Raw genomic sequence first — 23,612 nt, forward strand, 5'->3', positions numbered from 1 at the left:
ACAGCAAATGTATGGCCAGCCAACGTTATTATCTACAATATTCTAGGATATTCTATAATGCCTATTAACTAAAGATAAAGTGCTGGCCAGTGTAACATAGAAATGAATATGCTGGAATTCCCGTTGTGGCTCAGCAGGTTAAGAACCCAGGTTTGATCCCTGGCCTCGCTCAGGGGGTCTAGGATCTGGCATTGCTGCAAGCTGCAGCATAGTTCGCAAATGCAGCTTGATTCTGTGTTGCCCTGGCTGTGGTGTAGGCCACAGCTACAGCTCAAATTCCACCCCAGCCCAGGAACCTCTATATGGCTCAGGTGCAGGTAATAGGAAAAAAGAAAGAAATACATACGCTTATTTAGATACATATTTGTATCTTTGTGTTAGCGTGTGTATGTACCTGCGTATGGACTTACCCAAACACACACACACCCACACACAGAGATATATATAGACTACATGAATCCTTTGCAAAGTGCAAATACTATTAGTAGGATTATTTCTAGCCTTCCCTATTGGAAACCCAGGGATAACAAAAGAAGCACAACACCTTCTTCCCAAGCTTTGTTTACTGAGAAGCCTCTTTAAGCTGTCATTTACTAAGTGCACTGAACGAAGTGCTCTACAGCAGCCCTGTGGTTAAGTGGACATCACTACCCAGTTCTTTAGTGGAGACAGAGGCTCAGAGGGATCTGACTAGAGCGTATGCACACAGGTCTGTCCTCTGGAGGCCCTGGCTCCCTTCTGTGAAGCTGACCTGCCTCCTTTCTGCTGACTCACATTTGCAAGGATGTTGTCTGTGGCCTAGCTGCTTATTCCCAGCACCTTCTACAACTTTGCTCCCTTGTATTTATTCATCTTTCTAAGGCTTTCTCACTGCTTTTTTTGGCCACGGCCGCAGTATGTGAAAGTTCCCGGGCCGGGGATTGAACACACACCACAACAGTGACAACATCTGATCCCTAACCCACTACAGGAACTCCGAAGCCTTCTCGCTGCTGTCTTTCTTTGTGTTCCGCTCTTGGGTCCATCACCCTTATGCCTCTTTGTGTTTTCCAGCTTTGGAGACATGCTGTCCTTCACCCTGACAGCTTTTGTGGAGCTGATGGACCATGGAATAGTGTCCTGGGATACATTTTCAGTGGCATTCATTAAGAAGGTAATTCAGATTGCACTTCCCTAGGCTTAAATTACTTACTTCTTTTATAGATATTTTTCTCCGCTTTCAGTATATTTTACAACTGTTTCCTTTAGTTATGTGTGTGAAAAGGTGAGTGTGATTTTTGATAATATTGTGGGGGTGGGGGTCAAGGCCCCCAAATTGTATATGAAAATAACATTTTCTCCCCACTGGAATCCTAAGGGGCTGTTCATGAGAACCCACAGTCAAGGGAATCAAGGTGACGTGTTGATAAAACAAGAAAACCCTTTGCCAAGTCCTTGTTGTGAACTGTGTTGTTTTTAAGACCTAAGTAGAGTTTCTGCTGTCCTTGAACCTGCTCCCCTCAACCAGGGGTTCAGGAAAAGGGAAAGAGGCAAAATACATGAGTGGGTTTGAAGCAGAGCTCTGCGAGAAAGAGGCACGGTAAGCCTGCTAACTTGTAATCTGGATATAGTAAGTACCTCTGGGATCATCTGGTTCAGTTGGTTCCTTGTTCCTTAGGAGGAAGCTAACAAAGGGGCAGGCCAAGGTGGACCTGGTATGGGGGGGAGGGGGCAAAGGAGCCCCGTCCCCATTCCCAGCAATTGGATTGTAATCAAGACACTGCACATTTATAATTCTGGTTCCAGTCTTCTAACCAAAAATGAATAGCCCTGACTTTCTGACTCTTAAATGTAGTATTAAATCAAGAACGGTATTATTTATTAATTGGTTGACTTATTTTTCATCTCTTTGGATTTGTCAAGTAGTTTTAAATGCATCGTCGTCTTTCTTCCTGCTGTTGGGAGCGGAAGAAGTGTCGGGAATACATAAATGTATCTCATAGGTCTAGATTCCTGGGAAAGGTTATCTAAAAGAATTTTAGAGAGTCTGTATGAAAGACAGAAAATCAAAGCAAAATCCAGAATGAGTCACTTGAATTTTTTAAAACATTTATTTTGAAATCATGGTAGACTTGTAGCAAAGTTGCAAAAAATAGTACCAAATGTTCCATATGCTCCTCAACCAGCTTCCCTAATGATAACATTTTGTGTAATAATAGTATGATTATTAAAACTAGGAAATTAACAGTAGGGCACTACTCTTTCCATTATTTGATTTCACCAGTTTTTCTACCAAGGTCCCTTTCTCTGGTTAAGAACCTGATCCAAGATCCAAGACTGCGTATAGTTGTCATGTCTCCTTAGTGACTTCCTATTTGGTAGTGCCTCAGTTTTTGTTTGTTTTTTTGTCTTTCATGACTTTGACAATTTTGAAGAATACTGGTTAGTTATTTTTTAGAATGTCCCTCAGTTTGACCTTGTTTGATATCTCCCTCGTGGTTAGATCAAGGTTATGTGTTTTTGGAAGAATCCCAGAGAAGTAATGATGATGTGCCCCTTTCAGAGCATCACACCGGGGGATGTGATGTCAGTATGTCTTATGAATGATGTTGACCTTGATTAGGTGGTCGGGATGGTATCTTCTGGGTCTCCCTGCTGTGAAGTTACATCTTTTCCTTTTGAGGTTATTCAATACCTGGAGAGAGACACCGCCTTGAATTGAAGAGCATAGGAGAGCCCCTCGTCTGTTAAAGTGGGGTGTTGGGAATGGAAGCCCCACAGACTGAATATTTGCATCATGCATGTTGCCCGTTTATTTCAGACAAGGGCTGATTAGAAACCCAGGGCCGTTTTGACTCACCTCTGATTTTTTTTTTTTTTTTTTAATTTATGTGAGGGCGTAAAGGTCAACAGAGACAAGTAGTGGAAGCCACCTGATAAACATGCAGAGGATGAGGCCTCTTTTTGCCTGTATTTGTGGTAGGAATTGCTGAAGAAAAGAAGGAAAGAAAGGCAGAAAGGAAGGAAGAAAGGAAGGAAGGAAGAAAGAGAGGGAGGGAAGAAGGAAGGAAGGAAGAAAGGCAGGAAGGAAGGAAAGAAAGAAGGGTAGTAGATGAGAAAACCGAGGAAAATCTCATGGATTAGGAAGTACTTTCCTTGGGTGGTGGCACAGGATGTAAGCATTAAATTATGAATGTAGAGACCAAGTTGCTGTATTCTGTCTTTCCGAGATAAAAGTTCTAGAGAAGCAAGTTCACATCTGAAGATCTTGGGTTTTGTGGGCCTTTTTATATATTTAACATCATTTTTTAGTTCATTCTGAATGTATGGCAAGCCTTTCCTTCCTCCAGGCAAGTTGTTTGGCTTTTCGGTTGTTAGAGCCTCTTTTGCTATAAAATCCATGCTGTTCTGAACGTGAATTCCTTGAAGTTATGTTGTGCTCTCATCTCCATTATCCCTTTTGATCCCCACAGCAATCCTTTGCAGAACAGAACAGATGGTCTTGTCCTTCCTGGTCAGGATGCTAGGATGCAGCAGCTTTGGGAGGCGAAGTGAGGTCAGAGAGAGTCCCGTGGTTCAGAACTCCCTCCCCCACCCACCATCCTTGTGCACCTGTGCTTTAAGTGATAGAAAGAATAGCTCTTGAAGCTGCTGAACTGACTCGTTGAACCAGCGTTGCCCCTTGTTCAGCCCTCCCTGACCTCAATGGTGTAGCATTAACCGATTTCTTCTGTTCTCCATTCTCCTTGGGATCTTGCATGCCCCTGTTGCAGCACTTATCACATATCTGTGAATTTTTTGTTCTTTTGACTGGCTCTGCCAAGAGACCACGAGTCCTTTGCGGGTATGGAACCACAGCTGTCTTCCTGCCTCTCTTCTCAGGGCCTGGCATAGAGGAGATCCTTGGCACATTTCTGTGAAGTGAATGAATTAAATTTGCTTTTGGAAACATTTTTTAAACCCTAGAACTTGAAGAAGAAAAAGATACAGTGCCACTGTATTTACGTATATTTCAAGTACAACTTCAGTTACCAGTAGAAAGGAATCACAAAGCTGTCTTTCTTTAAATGGTGGGAGATGAGGTTAGAGAGACTTGCAATAGTTTAATTTTTTAATTTCTTATGAAAACGGTTTTCATTCACTGAAATTAAATTTAAAAATTTAGACCTAAGGAAGCAATAACTAGCAGTATTGGTAGTTTAAATTTTTAAAAATTAAATATTTTTCAAAAGGCAATGCATTTAATCTATCCCATCCTTATTCCTAGCCATTCTGTTTCCTTTGCGTTGCTACTTAGATCTAGATTCCCTATGTGAATTTTATAATTGATAGTTTTTGTAAGGTTAACTTTTTTATTCATTAGCTGGATCACATTCAGCACTTTGACAACCCAGGAATTGTACACAGGCAACTGTCTTTTAAATGGAGCTTTATCTAGACAAAAATCAGCTAGGAAATGTGCTGACAAAAGATGCTTATCTCTGTGGTCCAGGCTTGGCTTCCTATTAATGCCAAATTCATACTAGTTTGGAGAAATATTTTTTTTCCCTGACAGCCTCGGTCTCCTCTGACCCGCTATTTTGTTGTGTGTGGATAGATTCTGGTTTACAAACTTTATGGGTAGTAAATAGTATCATTTCATATACACCCTGAAACTTGGAATTCTTTGATGCTAATGTATAATGTTGTTGCTTTTTAAAAACTTGCCTGCTTAGGGAAAGGGTAGGAAAGCATGGAGAAAGAAATTAAAAAGAAAACTAGGACTTTCTGTGTTACAAGTTGGATTTCCTCTAGCCAAGTATAACATCCGTGCCTTTTCTTGGAAGGAAAGTTTCCTATGAATGCTCTTGAAACCTTAGCTCTGCAGGAGGGCCTGGTTCACCCTGCAATATTTTCAGTGCCTGGATAAATATCCAGCCAGTTTTCGGTTTAGAGACCCAGTAATTTTTGCCTTTTAAAAACTTGAGAGGTTGAGACACTGCTTTGGGAAAACAAGTGTTCTCCATACTTGCTGCAAATAATAAATCCTTCCTTCTCTGGGAGAAGGAAAAAAAAAAAAAACAACTTGAGAGGTTTATAAGTCTCTGCACAGATAATTTAAAATAGGGGAGTGGACCTCCATGTTCTCCATGGATCTTTTCAGTTTTGATAACATAAGACAATTTTAAGATCTCATTCTGGGTGACTGCAAGATGTTTACATGATTTTAGTAATTTGTATCATTGATTCATGCACTGCGATGCTCCTTAGCTTCTTAAAAGTCACCCAGATTTTCCCATGTTTTACTTGGGTAACTCTTTTAAATGAATGGAAGCATGTGGAGGTAATATATATATAAGTATTGCTAACTCCCCTTAGCTCTTCTTCTCTATGACACAGACCTACTTTCAAGAACCTGTATTTTGACTGGTTTAGGCTGGTTCACCTGTGTTGGCCAAAAGTACAGAAATGGGGGTGGGAAAAAAAAATGTAAAGGCAAAGTCATTATTGATTTGTGGGAAGACAAGGGGAATTAAAAATTTAACCAGATAATCTTTAACCTTCTATAGCTATACTACAATCTCTAGTTTTTAGACTAGACATAGAAAATGACATTTATATATTCACAGATTTGTACATGCATGAATAAAGCACCTCTTTACAGCCATGATGTTTGCCAGTCAGCTTTGATTCCTTGTTCATTAGGACTCATTAGATGAAAATGTTGGGTCATGTCAATGTCTGGTTAGAACCACTGACAAATAAGGGAAAAGATAGAAGTTAGTTTCAAAAAACAAGTTTCTCTTGTAGAACTGTGCATAGAACCCCAACGGTTTGTGCACCTGCTCTCTGCCAGGCAGTACTCAGCTAAGTGTATCACACGCAATTTTGTAACCTGTTTTAGGATTGCCGAAGTGATGGGATGTATATGGCAAGGTAGAGTTGAGTAATAGAAAAAATTAATTTTAAACAGTACGTTGATGAAGGTAAGGGATCAGTTTCACGGTAGAGAAATGTATAGAAATGGCAAATAGAAATGGAATCTGAATGTGGGGTACACTGTCTGAATTAAAGCAAAGGCTACCAACAATTTTACTGCCATTGAGCAAGACTCTTGGGAGCAGGTGAGAGTTAATACTTTATAGAGAAATTTAAAACCCATTATAAGAAGGTACACTTCATATCAGGAAAACATTGAGAGATCTGATTGAGTATTTTAAGAAAGGAAATACTATCAAAATATATGGAAGAAGAGGGTAAATCTGTATTAGAGGGAAGTCTTGAACGTAGAGGAAGCTGGAAGGATGCTGTCTTAGTAACCAGAGATGAGTTGGACCATGGGCTGACATTGTGTGTATACAGCAGAATGTGTATCTGAGGGGGGGACATAGCAAGTGTGTTCCCATGGACAGAAAATCGGGAACTGGGACTATTGATCACTAAGGATCATGGCAAACTTGGGAAAAAGATGGTGCTTGAGAAGGGAGGAATGAGAAGACAATGAGATTGATTATATCCCGTTGAATTTTAGGTTTTGTTGGAATATCAAGGTCAAAGTAGATTTTTGGATACTGAAAATAAGCACTTAACATACTTCATAGCAAATGAATTTTTATCAGTCTGTCTGTGCCACCATAATAAGGTCCTTGAAGTTAAATATCACATGGGCTGCTCATCTCTTGATTTCAAGATCCTAGGTCAGTAAGAGCCTGTTTCATGGCACATGGTCAGTATCTGTTGCTTGAATGAATGAAAAGAGGGGCTGAAGGCTAACGGATGAGGGAGGGAGTTTGACCATAAGCTTTCAAAATTCTCTAGAGAGTCTTGAAAGTACATCCAAATTTCCTAAATGGAGATAAGAAACGGAGCGTGGAGGCAGGAGAGAATCAGTGCAGAGAAATCAGAAGTACTGTCAGTGCATTTCTGTGCGCGTTCTGGAGTTTTCTAGTAAGTACCAAGCCTTGTACTGGGATGAGGAAAAACGGTTGGCCTAGTGTTGGTGGGGAAGTCAAAGAATTTATGTTCTATTTAAAATGTTCAACCATGAGGACGGTATGAGGGTAATTGGATTTTTGTGAGAGAAACGTCCCCTTAGAGAAAGCAAGGGGAAAGATCTGATAGGGAAGCCGAACCAGCTCGTGAGGATTAAGGATTAAGGCGAAGGCTTGCCAGGGACAGTAAACACGTTGGGGAAGTTTATTAGCCATGAAAGGAGCAAATGCAGCCTTTCGAGAATCTTAAAATTTGCATACTCTTCCTATAGTCTGTACTATAATAGCTTTTTGGAATATGAAATCATAATGTTACTTTGCTTCTTCATGTCATTTATTGCTCACCCCCAAGGTCCAGGGGTATCTGGAAGCAGAGAGGCTGTGGATCTCTCTACCCCTCACCCCTGCTTTGAGGGGGAGTTCATGGGCAAAAAACAGTTGAGACGGTAACTGTTAAGTTGCCATGGTGCTTTTGCATTTTATCTTGTCCAAGGGTGGAGAGGGGAATGAGGAGAACGGGTCGATGGACAGCAGGAAGGGAGAAATTAGTGTTGACAGGGGAAGCAGTAAGTGTCGATTTGTCACGGAACCAAGTTATTTAGCTTTTAAGAAAGCCATCATTACGATGATATAATAACAACATTTTAGTGTGAGTTGTCAACAGACAGTAATAACTTTTAATGCGGCCTCTAAAATAAAACCTTTATGGTACCCATGTGTTTGTTTTGCTGTGATCCATTACTCTAGCCCTTATTTTATTTCCCTCTTACATTGTGATTTATTATGTTTGAGGCTTTAGGGATGAACTCCTTAGGGAATATATTTTAGCGCTTAAATGACTCTTTTAACATTTAGCACTTCTAATTTCAATGTTTTTCTCTTTGCTACATTTGAGAGAGATGAGAAGAATTTCATTTTAACCCTAAGAAACTGGAAGAATGGGGGAAAGAGTGTTTCACTGAGGAATAAAAAGGAAAGTAGCCAGTGACTGCAAAGTTGCCAGTTGAATTGTGTTGACAAGTAGGATGTGTGTGAACCCCTTGAGAATGTGGCAGGAGCATAATGAGAACGTAAAAGCTGTGGGTGGTGTGGGTGAAGGAGTGGTCTGGAATTGGAAGGGAAGAGCTCTCATCTTGTTATATGTTGGCATTAGTGTCTTAGAGAAACACACGAGTTCTCACAAATGTGTTGAAATTGTCTTCCCTGAAAGCTGAAACACCAGCCAGGATCATGCTTTGAAGCTGTCCCTTTTTAATTTATTTTTATTTATTTATTTATTTATTTATTTTTTGTCTTTTGTCTTTTTAGGGCCGCTCCCTTGGCATATGGAAGTTCCCAGGCTAGGGGTCGAATCGGAGCTACCGCTGCCAGCCTACACCACAGCCACAGCAACTTGGGATCCGAGCCGTGTCTGCGACCTATACCACACAGCTCACGGCAATGCTGGATCCTTAACCCACTGAGCAAGGCCAGGGATCGAACCCGCCTCCTCATGGATACTAGTCGGGTTTGTTAACTGCTGAGCCACGACGGGAACTCCAATGTCTCTTTTCGAAAGTGAATGATTGAATTAGAGAAATAGGATAATAATCCTTTGTAATAATGTCATAAACAACTATCATTGACTCCATGCATTTCTGGTTATTCCGTTGTTCCCTAATTCCAGGTACTTTTCATCCTCAGTGTCTGGTGTTTCTTAAATGAACTCCTGATTTTCTTGATTTGCTCTCTTCTCCACTTCCCTGCTCTGCTTGTCATGAGTAGTCAGTTGTGTCCTGCTTGGGTTTTCAGATCGCAAGTTTTGTCAACAAGTCGGCCATAGACGTCTCCATCCTGCAGCGGTCCTTGGCCATTCTGGAGTCCATGGTGCTCAATAGCCATGACCTCTACCAGAAGGTGGCGCAGGAGATCACCATCGGCCAGCTCATTCCCCATCTTCAAGGGTAAGCAAGAGTGACCCCGCCACTGAGGGTGTGGGGAGGCTTCAGGTACACGGCCGCCATAATCCCCTGGGAAAGGTCTCACGGTGGTTTGATTAAATATACCGAAGAAGAATCTTAATTTGCCATATAATCAAACCATGCCCCTCGTTTGTCTCCCATCACACTGACATGGTGCAGCTCCTTGCCCCTGGGTGTGCCCCATGCCTGTCCTTGGCACATTTCTGTCCCCACTGCCTTCATAGGCACTAAGTTCTGGTAAATGTTGGTAGGTAATCAGCAGAGTTTCGCTTTTAATAAGACGCAATATGACAATTTGTTCTCTGGAGTTCTCAACGAGTCTTCATCCTTAATCACAGAAAATGGTGTTTTCTGCGATATAATGAGGATTTTCATAGTTAATGAGAGATCTTTAAAGCCAGGCTTCTTTTTTAGGCTCCAGGTGATTACAGCGACCTCCTTCACATGTACTTTACAATATGGGCATTTTTTTAGAGGCTTGAGCTTTGAGACAGCTGCCCTCGCAGCCAGCCTTTGGTTCTCTCTCCTTCTCTGGTTAAGGTTATCTCTCCCTTAGGTAACTAGTAAGGTCCTCTCTGATGATACAAGCCTGAGACGGACCCCCTCGTACGATGCCTCTTTATCAATTAAAGTATTTGGGATTGCAGGTGGCCAGGAGCATCCTGAGCTAGGACAGGGGGTGTATTGAAAGGATACTGGGGCACTTTATAGAACTGAGGAGTGACTTAAGTAGCTAAGCCTTGGGAAGGACAGAAACTATGGCCTCCTTGGAGTCCTCACAACAGGCCTTTTCTCTAGCATGTTGGCTGGCACTGATGTGACTTGGCTCCCAGTAACTGCCGCCCCTGGTCTCTCAGGTCACACTGGCAAATTTTCAAGAGGAAACCTGATTGGCCTGTTTGGGTTGGGGGTGCAGGATGGGCATGTAGGGAATATTCAGTCTTTCTCAATGTACCAAAAATGTTGACTAGGTGCTTATAATATAAGCTACCAAAGCACATTTGATATTTCCTTCACTGGAGGGGAGCTGGTGACTAGAAAGTAAAATTGTAAGTCACACAGCTATGGATTGTGGCCTCAGGGAAAATTAGCACATGCTCTAAAATGATGCTTTTGTGTGAAACCGCTTTGGATACCAGTTTCACGTGTCCCTGAGTGTGAACTCTTTTAACTTTACCGTCCGTGTCTTTTGTTTGAATCTCAGCATCACTGTGCATTCAGAGTGCACTTTGCCAATTGGCGAGTTTCTTATTTGCCAAGCGCTGTGCTAAAGACGTTAACATGCCTTACCTCATTTCACCCTAAAATCAGCCCCTTGAAATTAGTGTGTTCTTACCCAGGGTTACAGATGAGGAAACTGAGTAGGGACAGAGCCAAGGCCACACAGCCAGCCTATGAGGCATGGGGCTTCATATTTCGTCCTGCCATAGCTGTGTTCTCAGCACTGCCTCTTGCTAAATTGTCTCTAAATGTAGCTCACAGGCAGCTGCTCTTTGTTTATGTCTCAGGTCCTTCTTATTTACCGTATTTGCTATGCAACTTACATTGGATCTTTGCTTCATTTGGAATTTCTGATTTCACTCCTGTGAAAAGCAAATTTGTAAACCTAAAAACCCATTTTTCTCATTATTTCAAAGTTTCTGTTTAGAACTAGATTTTTAGAATACTATTGCCCTGGAGACAAAGCAGTTTTATGATAAGCCCCGGAATGTGGGTAGACCTAGGATTGTTCCTAGATATAGTTCATGCCTCAGAGAGAAAATTACGTGAACCCAGACACACCCACACACACAAGTACATCCCCTAGTTCATGTTTTTGTCTCTGGTAGAGGAGGAGGGAGAGAGCCAGCTGGCCACCTGTACTTCTGGGTGATCCCCTCTGAGCAGTGTTTTGTCAGGCTAGCAATAGTCATGGTCTCCCCATTGTGTTTCCGGCCTTGTGTTGGTTGAAATGTATTTTCAGTGCGGACTGTGTTTTCTAAGTCCTGCCTTTTTTCTCTCTCACTTTTTTTGGGGGAGATGATCATGAGCCTTATCATGATCTCACTCAGGGGTATCCTCTTCTGACTTTCTGTATTGTTCCATGTCTTTGCAGGACAGATCAAGAAATCCAAACCTACACCATCGCGGTGATTAATGCACTTTTCCTAAAGGCCCCTGATGAGAGGAGGCAGGTAAGATGCATTTCTTTGTCTTAAAGACTATGCCCAGGGCAGGCAATTTTTGGTGCAGAGAGCGCCCTCCACGTCCCATTCTAGGAACTCCTTAGGGCTCCTGGCTGCTCTGTGGCTTGGCTGGGCAGCCAGGGATCATTCTCAGATCCAGTGGGAACTGGTGGAGATGGGCAAGTATCTGTTTGGTGAAGAACGTTAGGAGTGTTCTAGTGGCAGAGCCCTTTCATCACCTGAAACCTAGCAGAGAAACCCAAACAAAGATGAAAGAAAGATGAAACTCTGCCCCTGAGGTGGGCACAGAGTTAGAAGCCCCTGTGATCTCCCATCAGTTCACCAGATACTCCCTGGGGCAAGGGAGGTATTGTCCCCATTTTCTGATGAGGACACCTAAACCCTGAGAGTCATCATGCTTTGGCTGGGGAAGTATGAGACAGGAAGGTGAGGGGACCGTGGGGAGAACATGCAAATCGCTGCCAGAGTTGAGGGAACTGTTGAGACGTGAGAGGGGCTGCTCTCTGCTTGGTGATATTTCCGCTGTCCATGTGTGAATACGACCAGGAGGACTAAATAATGCATGTCCCCTCCTCTGTATAAATAAGACAAGGGGACCCTTTAAATGCATCTGCATGAAATCTACCCTTTCCTTTGCAGATCTTTGGTTCTTCTTCAGCTGGGGAAAGGACAAATAAAAGGGGTTGCAGAAGAAATGAATTTAACGTGTTTTAGAATTTGGCTCACACTTCTGAATCCATTTTTTTTTTCCATCAACACAACATACTGTGTTACCTTGGCCACAGTTTACTTCATTTAAAAACCAGACAGAAACATGAGATCTTTCCACCTTTAGAAAGTGTACTGGGGAGCTCCATGACAGTTACCAATCCATTGTTTTAGAAGAATCTGGAAAGTTAGCATGCTACTCAACACCGGGTCAAGAATTTTATTTTTTTCTTTTATTTTTTTTGTCGCCAAGGATTTTAAGCCTTAGCGACTAGATGTGAGGGTTTCTGGTTGGTTTTCCATTTAAAATTGTCTGCTCCTTCCCGGGGGCTGTGTTTGCACAATAAGTAGTGTGACTTTATAGTTTCCTGTGCTTTTGGTTTGGTGTTGGCTGGAGCCAGGAGGTGCCCGCCCTCGCCAGGCTGGTGCTCCAAGCTGGGTCTTTACGGGTGGCTTTGCGGATCTTAAGTGGGATCATGAGTAGGTCTTCCTTTTATATGTATATACAAATGCTGGGTCCATGGTAATTCCCAGAAGCCCAGCAAATTGCCTGGCAGCTGTCACATTCACAAGCCTCACATGGTCATTGAAAAGCTTGGTCCTTCTACTGGCCAGACCAAGGACGCCTGGCGAGGCCCCCTGGTAGCTACTTGTAGAGTGGGGTGAAGAAACCTGCCTTCTGGCCTGGCCTCTTGAGACTATCCTTTCCCCTGTGCCTGGATTAGAGAAGTGGAAGCTCATACCCACCCCTGGTGCTATGATTTCACTAGGGTCTCTGGATCTAGACACCAAGTAAGATGCATAGAATTTGCCTCTTTCTTTTGCACCGAGAGCTGTTGTTAATCTGTTGAATTGGAATCGAATGACCGCAGGGAAATGGGGAATTAGATGCCAGTGACTCCAGGGCGATGATAACAATTAAAATGTTGGGGACTACCATCATATTAAGAATACTATTAACATTAGGTTTGGATTCTGCTTATAAAATCTTTATTCAGGGGAGTTCCTGTTGTAGCTCAGAGAGTTAAGAACCAGACATAGTGTTCGTGAGGCTGCAGGTTTGATCCCTGGCCTTCCTCAGTGATTAAGGATGTGGTGTAGCTGTGGCTCTGGTGCAGGCTGTCAGCTGCAGCTCAGATTCAACCCCTAACCTGGGAACTTCCATAAGCCACAGGTGCAGCTTACAAAGAAAATTTTTAAAAAATCTTTATTTTTGAAAAATTAGGCTCTATGAAACTGACATGGCACAATATATTACTATAATAATAATAATAAGTCCCAAAGGGAGTCTAATAACATTAACCACTTAAGAAAAAAAATTCAGCTAAGAAAGATAAAGTGGAAGTTCCCATCGTGGCCCAGTAATGAGCCTGACCAGCATCCATGAGGTTGAGGGTTCGATCCCTGGCCTCACTCAGTGGGTTAAGGATGCGGTGCTGCTGTGAGCTGTGGTGTAGGTCACAGACAAAGCTTGGATCTGGTGATGCTGTGATTCTGGTATTGGCCAGAAGCTACAGCTCTGATTCGACCCCTAACCTGGGAACCTCCATGTGCTGCAGTGTGGTCTTAAAAGGACAAAAAGACCAAAAAAAAAAAAAAAGAAGAAGAATAAAAAAAGAAAGATAAGGTATATATATAATCCACCAGGAAATCAAGAGTATTATATGACTAATTAAGTCTTTGAAATAAAAATAATGATACTTGTTCATTGAAAATTAACTTGGATTTATGTTGAATTGAAGACGAATCAGTGACTATTGTTGGTCATAAAAAGGAGTATTTTGACTTTTTTTCTTTTAAAAATATTTTTAGTGAGTTAAAGAGTTGGCTCTAAAAATTATTTCAAGTTCATAATGAAGAAAAGTCTATCTGCTGTTATTTTTTGAATGTTAGTGGAGGCCTGTAAACCAGAAGATCAAGCTCATTGGTACAATCACTTGACTTGCTATATATTATATACTGTTACTGGCTTATGCTTTGAAAGATTCAAAGTTCTGAATATTTTTGGCAAATAGGAAAATTTACCGAAGCCTGTCACCAATGATAATATTTGATACTATTTGAGAGTTTGCCGTGTGCCATGCTGGGTTCAGTGGTTTATGTAATTTCATTTAATTCTCCTATCTATAGAGAGCCTTATTATTTCCATTTTATAAATGAAGAGGTTGAGAATCAAAGGAAGTAAAGAACTCCCCCCAAGTGCTGAGCTAATAAGAGTCAGAGCTAGAGTCCCAACCTTATCCTTGCTCCTATCTCCAAAGCATCCCATGGAGTGCCAGTCAAGGAGGCATCCCCTGCAGAAGGACCTTGTATTTGCCTGTTAAAGATCTTCCCTGATGCCTGGAAGGACACCAAGCCCATTTTCTTACTCTTTTTTTTTTTTTTAATAGATGGCTTCACCCTTGACATATGGAAGTTCCCCAGCCAGGACTTGAATCTGAGCCACAGCTGTGATCTAAGCCACAGTTGCAGCAATGCCAGATCCTTTAGCTCACTGTGCCAGGCTGGGGATGGAACCTATGCCTCCACAGTGACCCAAGCTGCTGAAGTCGGATACTTGACCTATTGTGCCACGGAGTGAATTCCTCTTACTTCATTTCGATTAAAACATAATCCAAACATTTATTTACTGGATTTACAGCAATGTCCCATTTTGTTTGTCTTTTTAAAGCTTTTGGACATTGAATAAATTCCACTTTAGTCCAAACACCTGGGTAGAACTCTGTTATCTGGGTTTTCTTTATTTTCAAAATGTATAAAGTGACTTTGGAAGGAATTAAACACTTATACCTTATTTCTGCTTTTTACTTGGCAGGCAAACCTGGGTGATATTTTTGTTTTCCATGTGTTGAGTTGGCCTGACTGAGGAAGCACTGGGCTTGGGCCTGGAGTCTAACTGCCTCCTCTGTGTAGGCATTCCCCCCCCCCCCTCCCCACCCCCCGCATCAGCCTCCCTTGGGAGGGGGTTGGGTCATGCTTTCCATGCCTCTCAGATATTGGGGATTCTCCCTTTTTCTCCCTAAATGAAGGGGGGGGTGCTTGTTTTGTGAGAGAGGGAATTGCTGCTAGTGGGCAAGTGATTCTTTTTTTCTAACAACGTTCAGTTTCTTATTTTCATGGCAAAGAAGTTGGCCAGATCCCTTCCACATTTCTCTAAAATATTTACGGTTTTGATAAGCATTATTTAAAAACCCCCTTTTTAGTTGAGATTTGGTAGGAAATCAGAAAATGTAGATTCCAAAGGAAGAAATTTCAAAGACAGTAATGCATCCCCAGAGAGCCAACTCCTGCCACCATTCACACCCATGTGAATCTCATGGTCCTACCTTGTTCTGGGCAAAGACTCCCCCCAGACATTATTTTTTAACTAGATGTGGTCATACTGCATGCACTGTTTCATTTGTTTATAAACAGCTTTTAAAACAAGATTTTGTGGACATCTTTCCATGTCAATGTATCTATACCGGCATATCCCGTTTTACTGCACATTGCTTTGTCCTACTTTGCAGATGCTGTTGTTTTTTTTGTTGTTGTTTTGTTTTGTTTTTTACAAATTGAAGGTTTGTGTCAACCCTGCCTCAGCCAAGTCTATTGGCACCATTTTTCCAACAGCATTTGCTTACTTGGTGTCTCTGGTAGTTCTTGCAGTATTTTAAGCCCTATATCAGCAAGAAGATTATAACTCTATGAGAGCTCAGATGATGTTAGCATTTTTGGGCAATAAAATATTTTTAAATTAAGGTATGCATGTTTTTAGACATAATGCTACTGCGCACTTAATAGACTACTATACTATAAACATAACTTTTATATGCGCTGGGAAACCAAATTATTCATGTGACTCAGTTTATTGCGGTACCTGCTGTATTGTGGTGGTCTGTAACTGAACTTGCAATATCTCCGAGGTGTGCCTGTATCCATATCATCCTAATGGTTTTAAATACTCTCCATATATTCTAGAGTTCACTCAAACCATTCCCTAGTATTGGACAAAAAAAAAAAAAATCTATGATATGGACAGGGATTTTTGAATTTTCTCTATGACGTGTTCCTTTAGGAGCGTAGTGGACTGTTTTATCAAACATTTATTGCTTACTCTGTGCCAGCCGCTATGCTGTGGACTTGGAATGGAAAGATGAAAAGGACAGTCAGTGCCCTTCAGTCCCTATTCTTATGCAGAAGATAAATACTATAGACAGATATTATAATAATAAAATATTATTCTCTGTGCTCTGGTAGATGTTGGCAATGTATTTTCCCTTCTGACTTATTTTAAACCTTTATAGGTCTGTAGCTAAAATAGGCACAGAGAATTTTTCCTTTGTGGGTCAATTGGACAATAATTTGATTTTTATAAAAAAAGAAATTAAAAGAACGTTGGGCTTTTTGTTTTCAAGGAAAAAAAGTGGACTTTTCTATTTTGATCGGGAAGAAGATACAGCTTTCTGCATATGGGAAAAGGGCAGTTCACTTGTTTCTTTTTCTTTCTTTTTTTTTTTTTTAGGGCCACACCTGCAGCATATGGAGGTTCCCAGGCAAGGGCTCAAATTGGAGCTACAGCCGCCAGCCTCCACCACAGCTACAGCAACGGCAGATCCACGCTCATACAATGCTGGATCCTTAACGCCCTGCACGAGGCCAGAGATCAAACCCGCATCCTTATGGCTGCTAGTTGGATTCAGTTTCTGCTGAGCCACAATGGGAACTCCTAACTTGTTTCTGAAAGTGTCTTCATCCTTGCCTTCTTGTTTTTAAGAGGATGGAAGAGGACCTCGTATTGGATTTTGACTTTGATTCCACCTTGCCTGGTTAGATCACCTTAGAGTATTTATGTGCTTTGTTCCGCAGTGCAGCGGGTCCAGCAGGAGCGTTAAGATTAAGCTGTAACCTCTAACAGAGTGCTCTGAATTTCCATCCCTTCTTCTCTCCTGCTTGCTTTCCTCTCTGTGGTGGCGGTGGCCGTTAGGTTGGTGTAGAGAGCAGTGTTGACATCCTTGATTGTCCTCTGACTGTAAGTTCCATTCGTCAGCACAAAGCAGGCCCTGCGCTTCCCTTCTGCCCCCCTTCCAGCCCTGCCTGTGCGTCCCCTCGTACGTCCTCCCTGTGTTCTGAGTTCTCCTGGCTTTCCGCAAGTTTCTTTTGACCGTGATCGAATTTGTGGTTGTGTTTTTAAATTGTGGCTTAGTTTCTGCTCTACTCAGTAAGAGTGGCACCACGAAAAATACCCTCCACCAAAAATGGAGATTCAAGTGACTTCCTGAATATGAGCAGTATTTTTCCTTTTGCATGTTTGTACCGAGACGGTATTCACCTATTTAATTCCCCCTCGGTATCTATTTAACAGGACTTAGAAAGGGCATCTGTGACTCATTTCATTCAATAAAATCGCCTGCAGACCCTCTGTGCCAGGCAGGCAGGCCAAGGCACAAAGCACGGTCTGCAGAACTGAGGCCCAGGAATGCTGAGGGTGGACCCTCACACACACAAGGGGCTTCACCTCTGTCCAGATGTTTGTCCTTTGCTAACACTGCCCTCAGTTCATCTGCATAGACTATTAAGCTCTGGGGTGTGAACTGTTCCCTCTTCGGTTGTGCACAGATTAAGATGAAATGCTTTTAGAAGTCTCAGATCTTTAAAGCGATGGTTCTCTGATATTGGAATCTCCTCGGTGCCAACACAGGTTGCCTTGTAGTGAGAACGCTCTGCACGTATATAGTCCGGTAAAAGCTGATGACCCTTTCTGATGGAGAACCACTGTTTTCACTGGGAGTGTTTGATTTCTTTTCCACACTCACCTTTTCCTGGAAGGGGGAAATGCCTAAAAAACAAAAAGACGTTGGCAGGTGTCAGATTTCCTTCCTTTGCCTTCGGACATGGCTTTGAGCTCTAAACAGCCTTCAAAGCGTCATTTGAGTCCATTCTTTGGTAAGAAATACTGCTGATATCCAGTTTTGAAGCACACTCCAGGATAAAGTCACTTGGGGCCCCATGGCAAAGTATCTTGCTAACCGAAGCTTTTGTGTCGGTGTGTTTCTCTTCTGTAGGAGATGGCGAATATTTTGGCTCAGAAGCAACTTCGTTCCATCATCTTGACAGTGAGTACCTGTGTGCTGCCACCACCTTGTTTGGGAAGGAATGGTCTGGTGTATTGATGTGTCTCCTCTTTTGGCTTCATTTTGGGGTTTCTTCTGTGACTTGCTTCTGTGGTGAAGCAGGAGGAACTAGGAAGGAGGAAAAAGTGTGCTTTGGGAAATGGAATAAATAAACACGGCTTTCCTACAGGAAAGGCCTCCTGTGACTGGAGGGAGGGGTGGTCTCTGGAACTGCTCTAGAGGGAAAGACATTCTGGCAGGAGGGGTTGGCAGTCTGTCAGTGGGGCGGGATTACTGTACTCATCATAGCTTTGTCTTTGCGTTTAAGGAAATCAGGGGCTCCCCGACTTTAAAAAATCCATCAGTGTGAGCTTATACTCTTTTTAATGAGAACACATCACATGCTGGATCCACATCAGATGCTGAGAAAAGTCCTGAAATTTTGACCATCATTTTCCTGGGCCCCTTTGCAAGACAAAGGCAAGAAAGGCAGCCATGAAACCCACTCATTAACTGTGATGCAAAGAGAGCCTGAAACTTCAGTCAAGAGGAGGCTCTACATGCTATGTGGTGAATGTTTAGAAATAAATCAAATAGCAAGATTTCCTGAGGCCTTATCTGTTACTTGACTTTTAATCAATGGCTGAAAGAAGCGTGTGTGATTGGTTCCCCTGCTCAGCAAAAAAATGATGTGTGCTTGTGTAATTCCGAAAAGGAATTCTGCAGGCTTACAGTTACACACACACACACACACACACACACACACACACACATTCCAATGCAATGAGACCTTTAAAAATTAAAAACCTTATGAGGGCAAACAAAATAAATATTCCAGAACCCAAAGCCAATAATAATGACTACAATTTGTCATCAAGTTTGATGTTAAATTTCCTGGCTGTTAAGAGTAAAGAGAAACCATATGAGTGTAATTTTCATCATTTGATAAAAGAGGTACCCTGGTTCTTCAGGGGATGACATATTTCCCCCTCTGGAACTGAAATCTGAAATGGGTGTTGTTAGAGCATTCTAATAGATTCTTGGTCCAAGAATGGTCTTGTAGACATTGCAAAAGGATTCATAATATGGTTATTTTTTATCCTGGTTCTCAATAAAAGTGGAAGCAGCAATATTAAAGCACAATGCAGTGAAGGTGTTTGTGCAGGGGCAGGAGTGTGGAGAGATGAGGAATAGAAACTTGGAATTAAGGTCTGAGGGGGTTGCTGGCCTTACCTTGCTGTGGCAGCTGGAGTTAGAATGCCCCGAGGCGGGGATGGGGAGGCGTGGGGGACGGGGGTGTGCGGATGGAATGACTGTAGCCACCATGGCTGAAAGATCAGTTGGTGTCAGTGGAACTTTTTAAATGCGGTTTTGATGGCCAGAAGTTCGAGTTTGGTATTCTCTGGCAAGATCTTGGAGTGCAGGCACTTCTGAGTTGCTAATAGAATAGATACCCATATGCTCAGGTATCCATACACTTTGGATACTGAACATATATTATGAATGAACATTCTTTTTTTTTTTTAAATCTTTTTAGGGCCACACCCACAGCACATGGAGGTTCCCAGGCTAGGGGTCAAATCAGAGCTGTAGCCACTGGCCTACGCCACAGCCACAGCCACAGCCATGCAGGATCTGAACCTGCCTCTGCGTCCTATACCACAGCTCACGGCAATGCCAGATCCTTAACCCACTGAGTGAGGCCAGGGATCAAACCTGAGTCCTCATGGCTGCTAGTCAGATTCGTTTCCCACTGAGTGAGGCCAGGGATCGAACCGGCAGCCTCAGATTCATGTCCGCTGAGCCACGACGGGAACTCCCATGAATGAACATTCTTATGGGGAGACTGGAGAATGTGAGGTTCAATTCTCCCCCCTCCCATTGCCTGGCTTTCTCCCCCCACAGCCCCCATTTGGTTCAGCACCTTCCTTCTATTCTTCATTCCCCACCCCAACCTTCCCTCTTTAATTGGCTATTTCAGAGCCGGCCGGCCTATGGAGTCCAGGTGCAGGCCAGGTTGGGGGGGCTCCTAGACAAAGTCCTTTCAGGCAGCAAGCTGTGGTTGGATCTAGCCCATTCAAAAGCACTCATTTGAATGTTTCACCACCCTGACTCTTGTCTGGCATTTGTAATGTACAACCATGGTCTCTGCCCAGGCAGATGTATATTAAGCCCCCGTGTTGAATCCTGTTTCAATCCCAGCCCTGGTAGGGACAAAGGCCCACGTGTCTGGTCTCCTGCCACTCCTTTTAAGTGTGTTTCATTTTGGCTCTGTTTCTAAGGGGAAAAGTCAACTTGTAAAAATTTCATTGTCAACAGGAGAGTAAAGTAATACACATAAAGTCACTCCCTGCATTGTGGTGGCAGTGGTCCCTGTTTAGTTTCCACAGTGAATTCACTACAAATCTGATGATGGGTACTTTGTTTTTGTGTGGGTGCTTCAAAAACTTTTCTCTGTTTAGAAGTAAGATCAACTGTCAGAGATAGGTGTTGGGTAAGATGATGGCAAAATTGCTTACAATACATGTGCACCATTTATTTCTCTACTGCAGACAAGGAATGCTGCTCTTGTAGAAATCCCAGTTCTCTTTAAGATGATGCTCATTTCAGCCTACCTTCTCTTGATTTATATGGCTGTAATTGCCAGCAAATTCTCACTGCTTTTCCCTCCTCTACTCTCCCTTGCACAGAGTAGGTCTCTTTCCTGGTTCCGGCCTAAAGATCAGGAACCTTATGGGGCCCTGGATTGTAAAGCAAAACTCCAGGGTCACCTGTGTGCCCGTGTCCCTCCTCAAAGATATTTCCACCCACTTACATCCCCCCCTCAACACGAGGACTTCTGAGGTGCTACTTGGCCTCATGATGGTGTTCACTTAGATTGTTGGCGTTTTCTTTCTTCTTTTTTTTAAAAAAATATTCATTTGTGAACCATCTCCCCCAGCATGTCATCCGAGCTCAGCGGGCCATCAACAATGAAATGGCACACCAGCTGTACGTGCTGCAGGTGCTGACCTTTAACCTTTTGGAAGACAGGATGATGACCAAGATGGACCCGCAGGACCAGGTGAGTGCTCATCGAGACAACAGTAAAAGCACCGAGGGAAAGAGTGTTCTTAAAAGTCTTTGCCTGGGCTACTTAGAAACCCAGAGTTTTTAGATGATGATCATATTGTTTCGTGATCATCTCAGAACTTAGGGAATGGGTTTAAAATTTAGGTGACTCCAGGATCAGAGAATAAGGTAAAGGAATGACTTCCTTATGCATCAAACACACACCTACTTTTTTCTTTATTGCACAAGAAAGCTTGACATCATATGGCTACAGACGTTGGCCCTTGGCCCCAGTATCTTCCATGGCGATAGCTTGGGTGTCAAGTTCCCAGAAGACAAGGCCACTTGGTAGCTGTGTGTGAGAGCAATTCTGCTTTGAGAGCATAATTTCCATTCTCCTGGGGTCAGGGCCACGAGTGGAGGTCCCCGGTGACATCTGATTTCTGGGCTTATGTTTTTGTCAGTTGGCTCTTTGCTCCAATTCTCTCTAGGTCTCTGGTTCTTGGGCATGAAAGACTGTCTCCATCCAAAAGGCTTGGGGCGGGGGGACCTTTACCGTGTGAGGACAGAGTGAGAGGAAACAGCTGGGAGTCCTGCTGTAACACATTTGCAACTTAAACAGCGCTGCAGCTTTGGAAAGGAAAAGGCTCGTTATTGGCACGTGAGGGTCTGATCTATCGCAGATGTGGACGGCACATGAGAAGTGTGTAACTGCCGCAGCCCTTTGTTTGTGGCGTGAGGCCACGCGATTAAGCATGATGGAGTGGCTTCGAGAGGCCATCTCACAGGCCCCACACTTTTGGCAACGCCGAGTGTAATCATCCCAGAAAGATAAGACGGTCTTACCCCCACTTCTAGTCCAACAGGCAATGGGTCTTAGTAGGGAACGACCCTCCCTGTTTGCAAACCTACCTTTTACGTAAAAGGTGTATTGTTTCTTATCGTAGTAAACCTTGTGTAGCATAAAATTTACCATCGTTGCCATTTTTAAGGTTTCTGTCTATGAAGTCACTTCTCACAGGTGTTAGGGATCCCTAGTCCCCTGCTTATCGTTCATAAACCTTTTGCGCCTCTCACGTTGCTTCTGACAGTGCGGGACTCCCAGGTCCTCCAACTTGCTTTTGGCATCACAAGCCTTCCATCGTCGTTGGGGCTTTCATTAAGAACTTCACGAGGCAATTGATATCAGCCCTCCAAATGACTTGGCTGTGAGGATAACTGTGGAATAAAGCCAGGGCTGACCAGCGGGGAGAGTGCCAGGAGGAGAAGAAGTGTGCAGAGCCGAAACTTAGAGCGCTGGTTGCCTTTTATCTGTTTCTCTTTTGCCTGAACACAGTGATTCATTCAGACCTGGGGGGACAAGAGAGTAGATGTAACGTCACACTGTGAAGGCAGTTCTCACCTCCCTTTTTCTCTTCCTGACCCCTTCAGGCTCAGAGGGACATCATATTTGAACTTCGAAGAATTGCTTTTGATGCAGAGTCTGAACCAAATAACAGCAGCGGCAGCATGGAGAAGCGCAAGTCCATGTACACCCGGGATTATAAAAAACTTGGCTTCATTGTAAGTAAGCTCTCTCTCGAGGCAGCTCTCTCCTTCCAGCAACCCCGGGGGCTGACCTCAGCCACGTAACTGATGTCTCCTCCGAGCGTGTGGTCCTCTTGTGCCTTACAGAATAGTTTCCACATCTTCCAGATGTTTCGCTGGTTTAAAGAAGATCACATGAAAATCCCTTCTGGCTGCAGGGAACTGGAATAACTTGCACAAGTGTGACTAATACCGAGTTTGTTTATGCAGTTCTGATTAAGTGTAACCAAGAGCAGTTCGCTCAGGAAAGTATGTAGACTTCGTTAAACCTCCTTCACACGACTGGCTTATGGTTCTATTTGAGTTGAATGGCAGCTGTGGGATGGATCTTGTTGTTGGGCTAGTCATTGGATTACTCCTATCAATTTCATGTCAGAATCAAACTGAGAGTCTCCCGAAATTTGATCACGACATGATTGATGCAATTTATATTTTCCTATGTTTTGTCTTGCTAAGGGTGCTAATACCTCCTAGATTTTTTTCAATTTGCAAATCAGGACATAACTCGTCCTGAATAGAGTCTTTTGTTTTTGTGTCTCCTTCCTGACCGTTCTTTTATCACCATCACATTTCTGTATGAACTTTGGTTAATGAATCTCAGATTCTGCAAGTATAAAATTGGGTTTCTTTTTTTTTTTTGCCTCCTTCATAAACAATATAAATGAGATTTTGGCTTCAGTGACTATAAATTACCAGACATTTTTTATAACCACAAATCCCCTTTCCTTAAATACACACACACACACACTCTAATCTTAATATTTATTTATACACATCCATATTCATGCCTTATTTTTATCTGGAAAAACTTGTCTTTCATGGAAATTGTCTTTGAAAATGTTTCTACATCAGTTACATGCCTTGTTTTTCACTATTAAAGAGTTTTTATTATTTAAAAAAAAAAAATTTTGGCCTTGCCTGAGGCATGTGGGAAGTTTCCCGGGCCAGGATTTGAACCTGTGCCACAGCAGTGACCATGGCTACTGCAGTGACGACGCTGGATCCTTAACCTGCTGATCCACTGGGGATCTCCAAGTTTTTACTATTTGATTGTACTACAGTTTAACCAAGCTCTTT

General features: G+C 42.8%; 1 protein-coding gene across 5 annotated transcripts in view; it reads left to right on the forward strand.

Moving 5' to 3' along the window:
* ELMO1 (engulfment and cell motility 1) overlaps positions 1-23,612 on the forward strand; it is a 561,177-nt gene that overhangs the window by 212,550 nt on the left and 325,015 nt on the right. For all 5 annotated transcript variants that reach the window (XM_047763106.1, XM_047763109.1, XM_047763107.1 and 2 more), the window contains 6 exons: positions 1,054-1,153; positions 8,742-8,893; positions 11,007-11,085; positions 17,850-17,900; positions 20,839-20,961; positions 22,380-22,511. In XM_047763106.1, coding sequence (XP_047619062.1) covers positions 1,054-1,153; positions 8,742-8,893; positions 11,007-11,085; positions 17,850-17,900; positions 20,839-20,961; positions 22,380-22,511 — 637 coding nt within the window. The remainder of the gene's footprint in view (positions 1-1,053; positions 1,154-8,741; positions 8,894-11,006; positions 11,086-17,849; positions 17,901-20,838; positions 20,962-22,379; positions 22,512-23,612) is intronic.

Source organism: Phacochoerus africanus, chromosome 16, assembly GCF_016906955.1.
Source record: "Phacochoerus africanus isolate WHEZ1 chromosome 16, ROS_Pafr_v1, whole genome shotgun sequence".
NCBI classification, from domain to species: domain Eukaryota; kingdom Metazoa; phylum Chordata; class Mammalia; order Artiodactyla; family Suidae; genus Phacochoerus; species Phacochoerus africanus.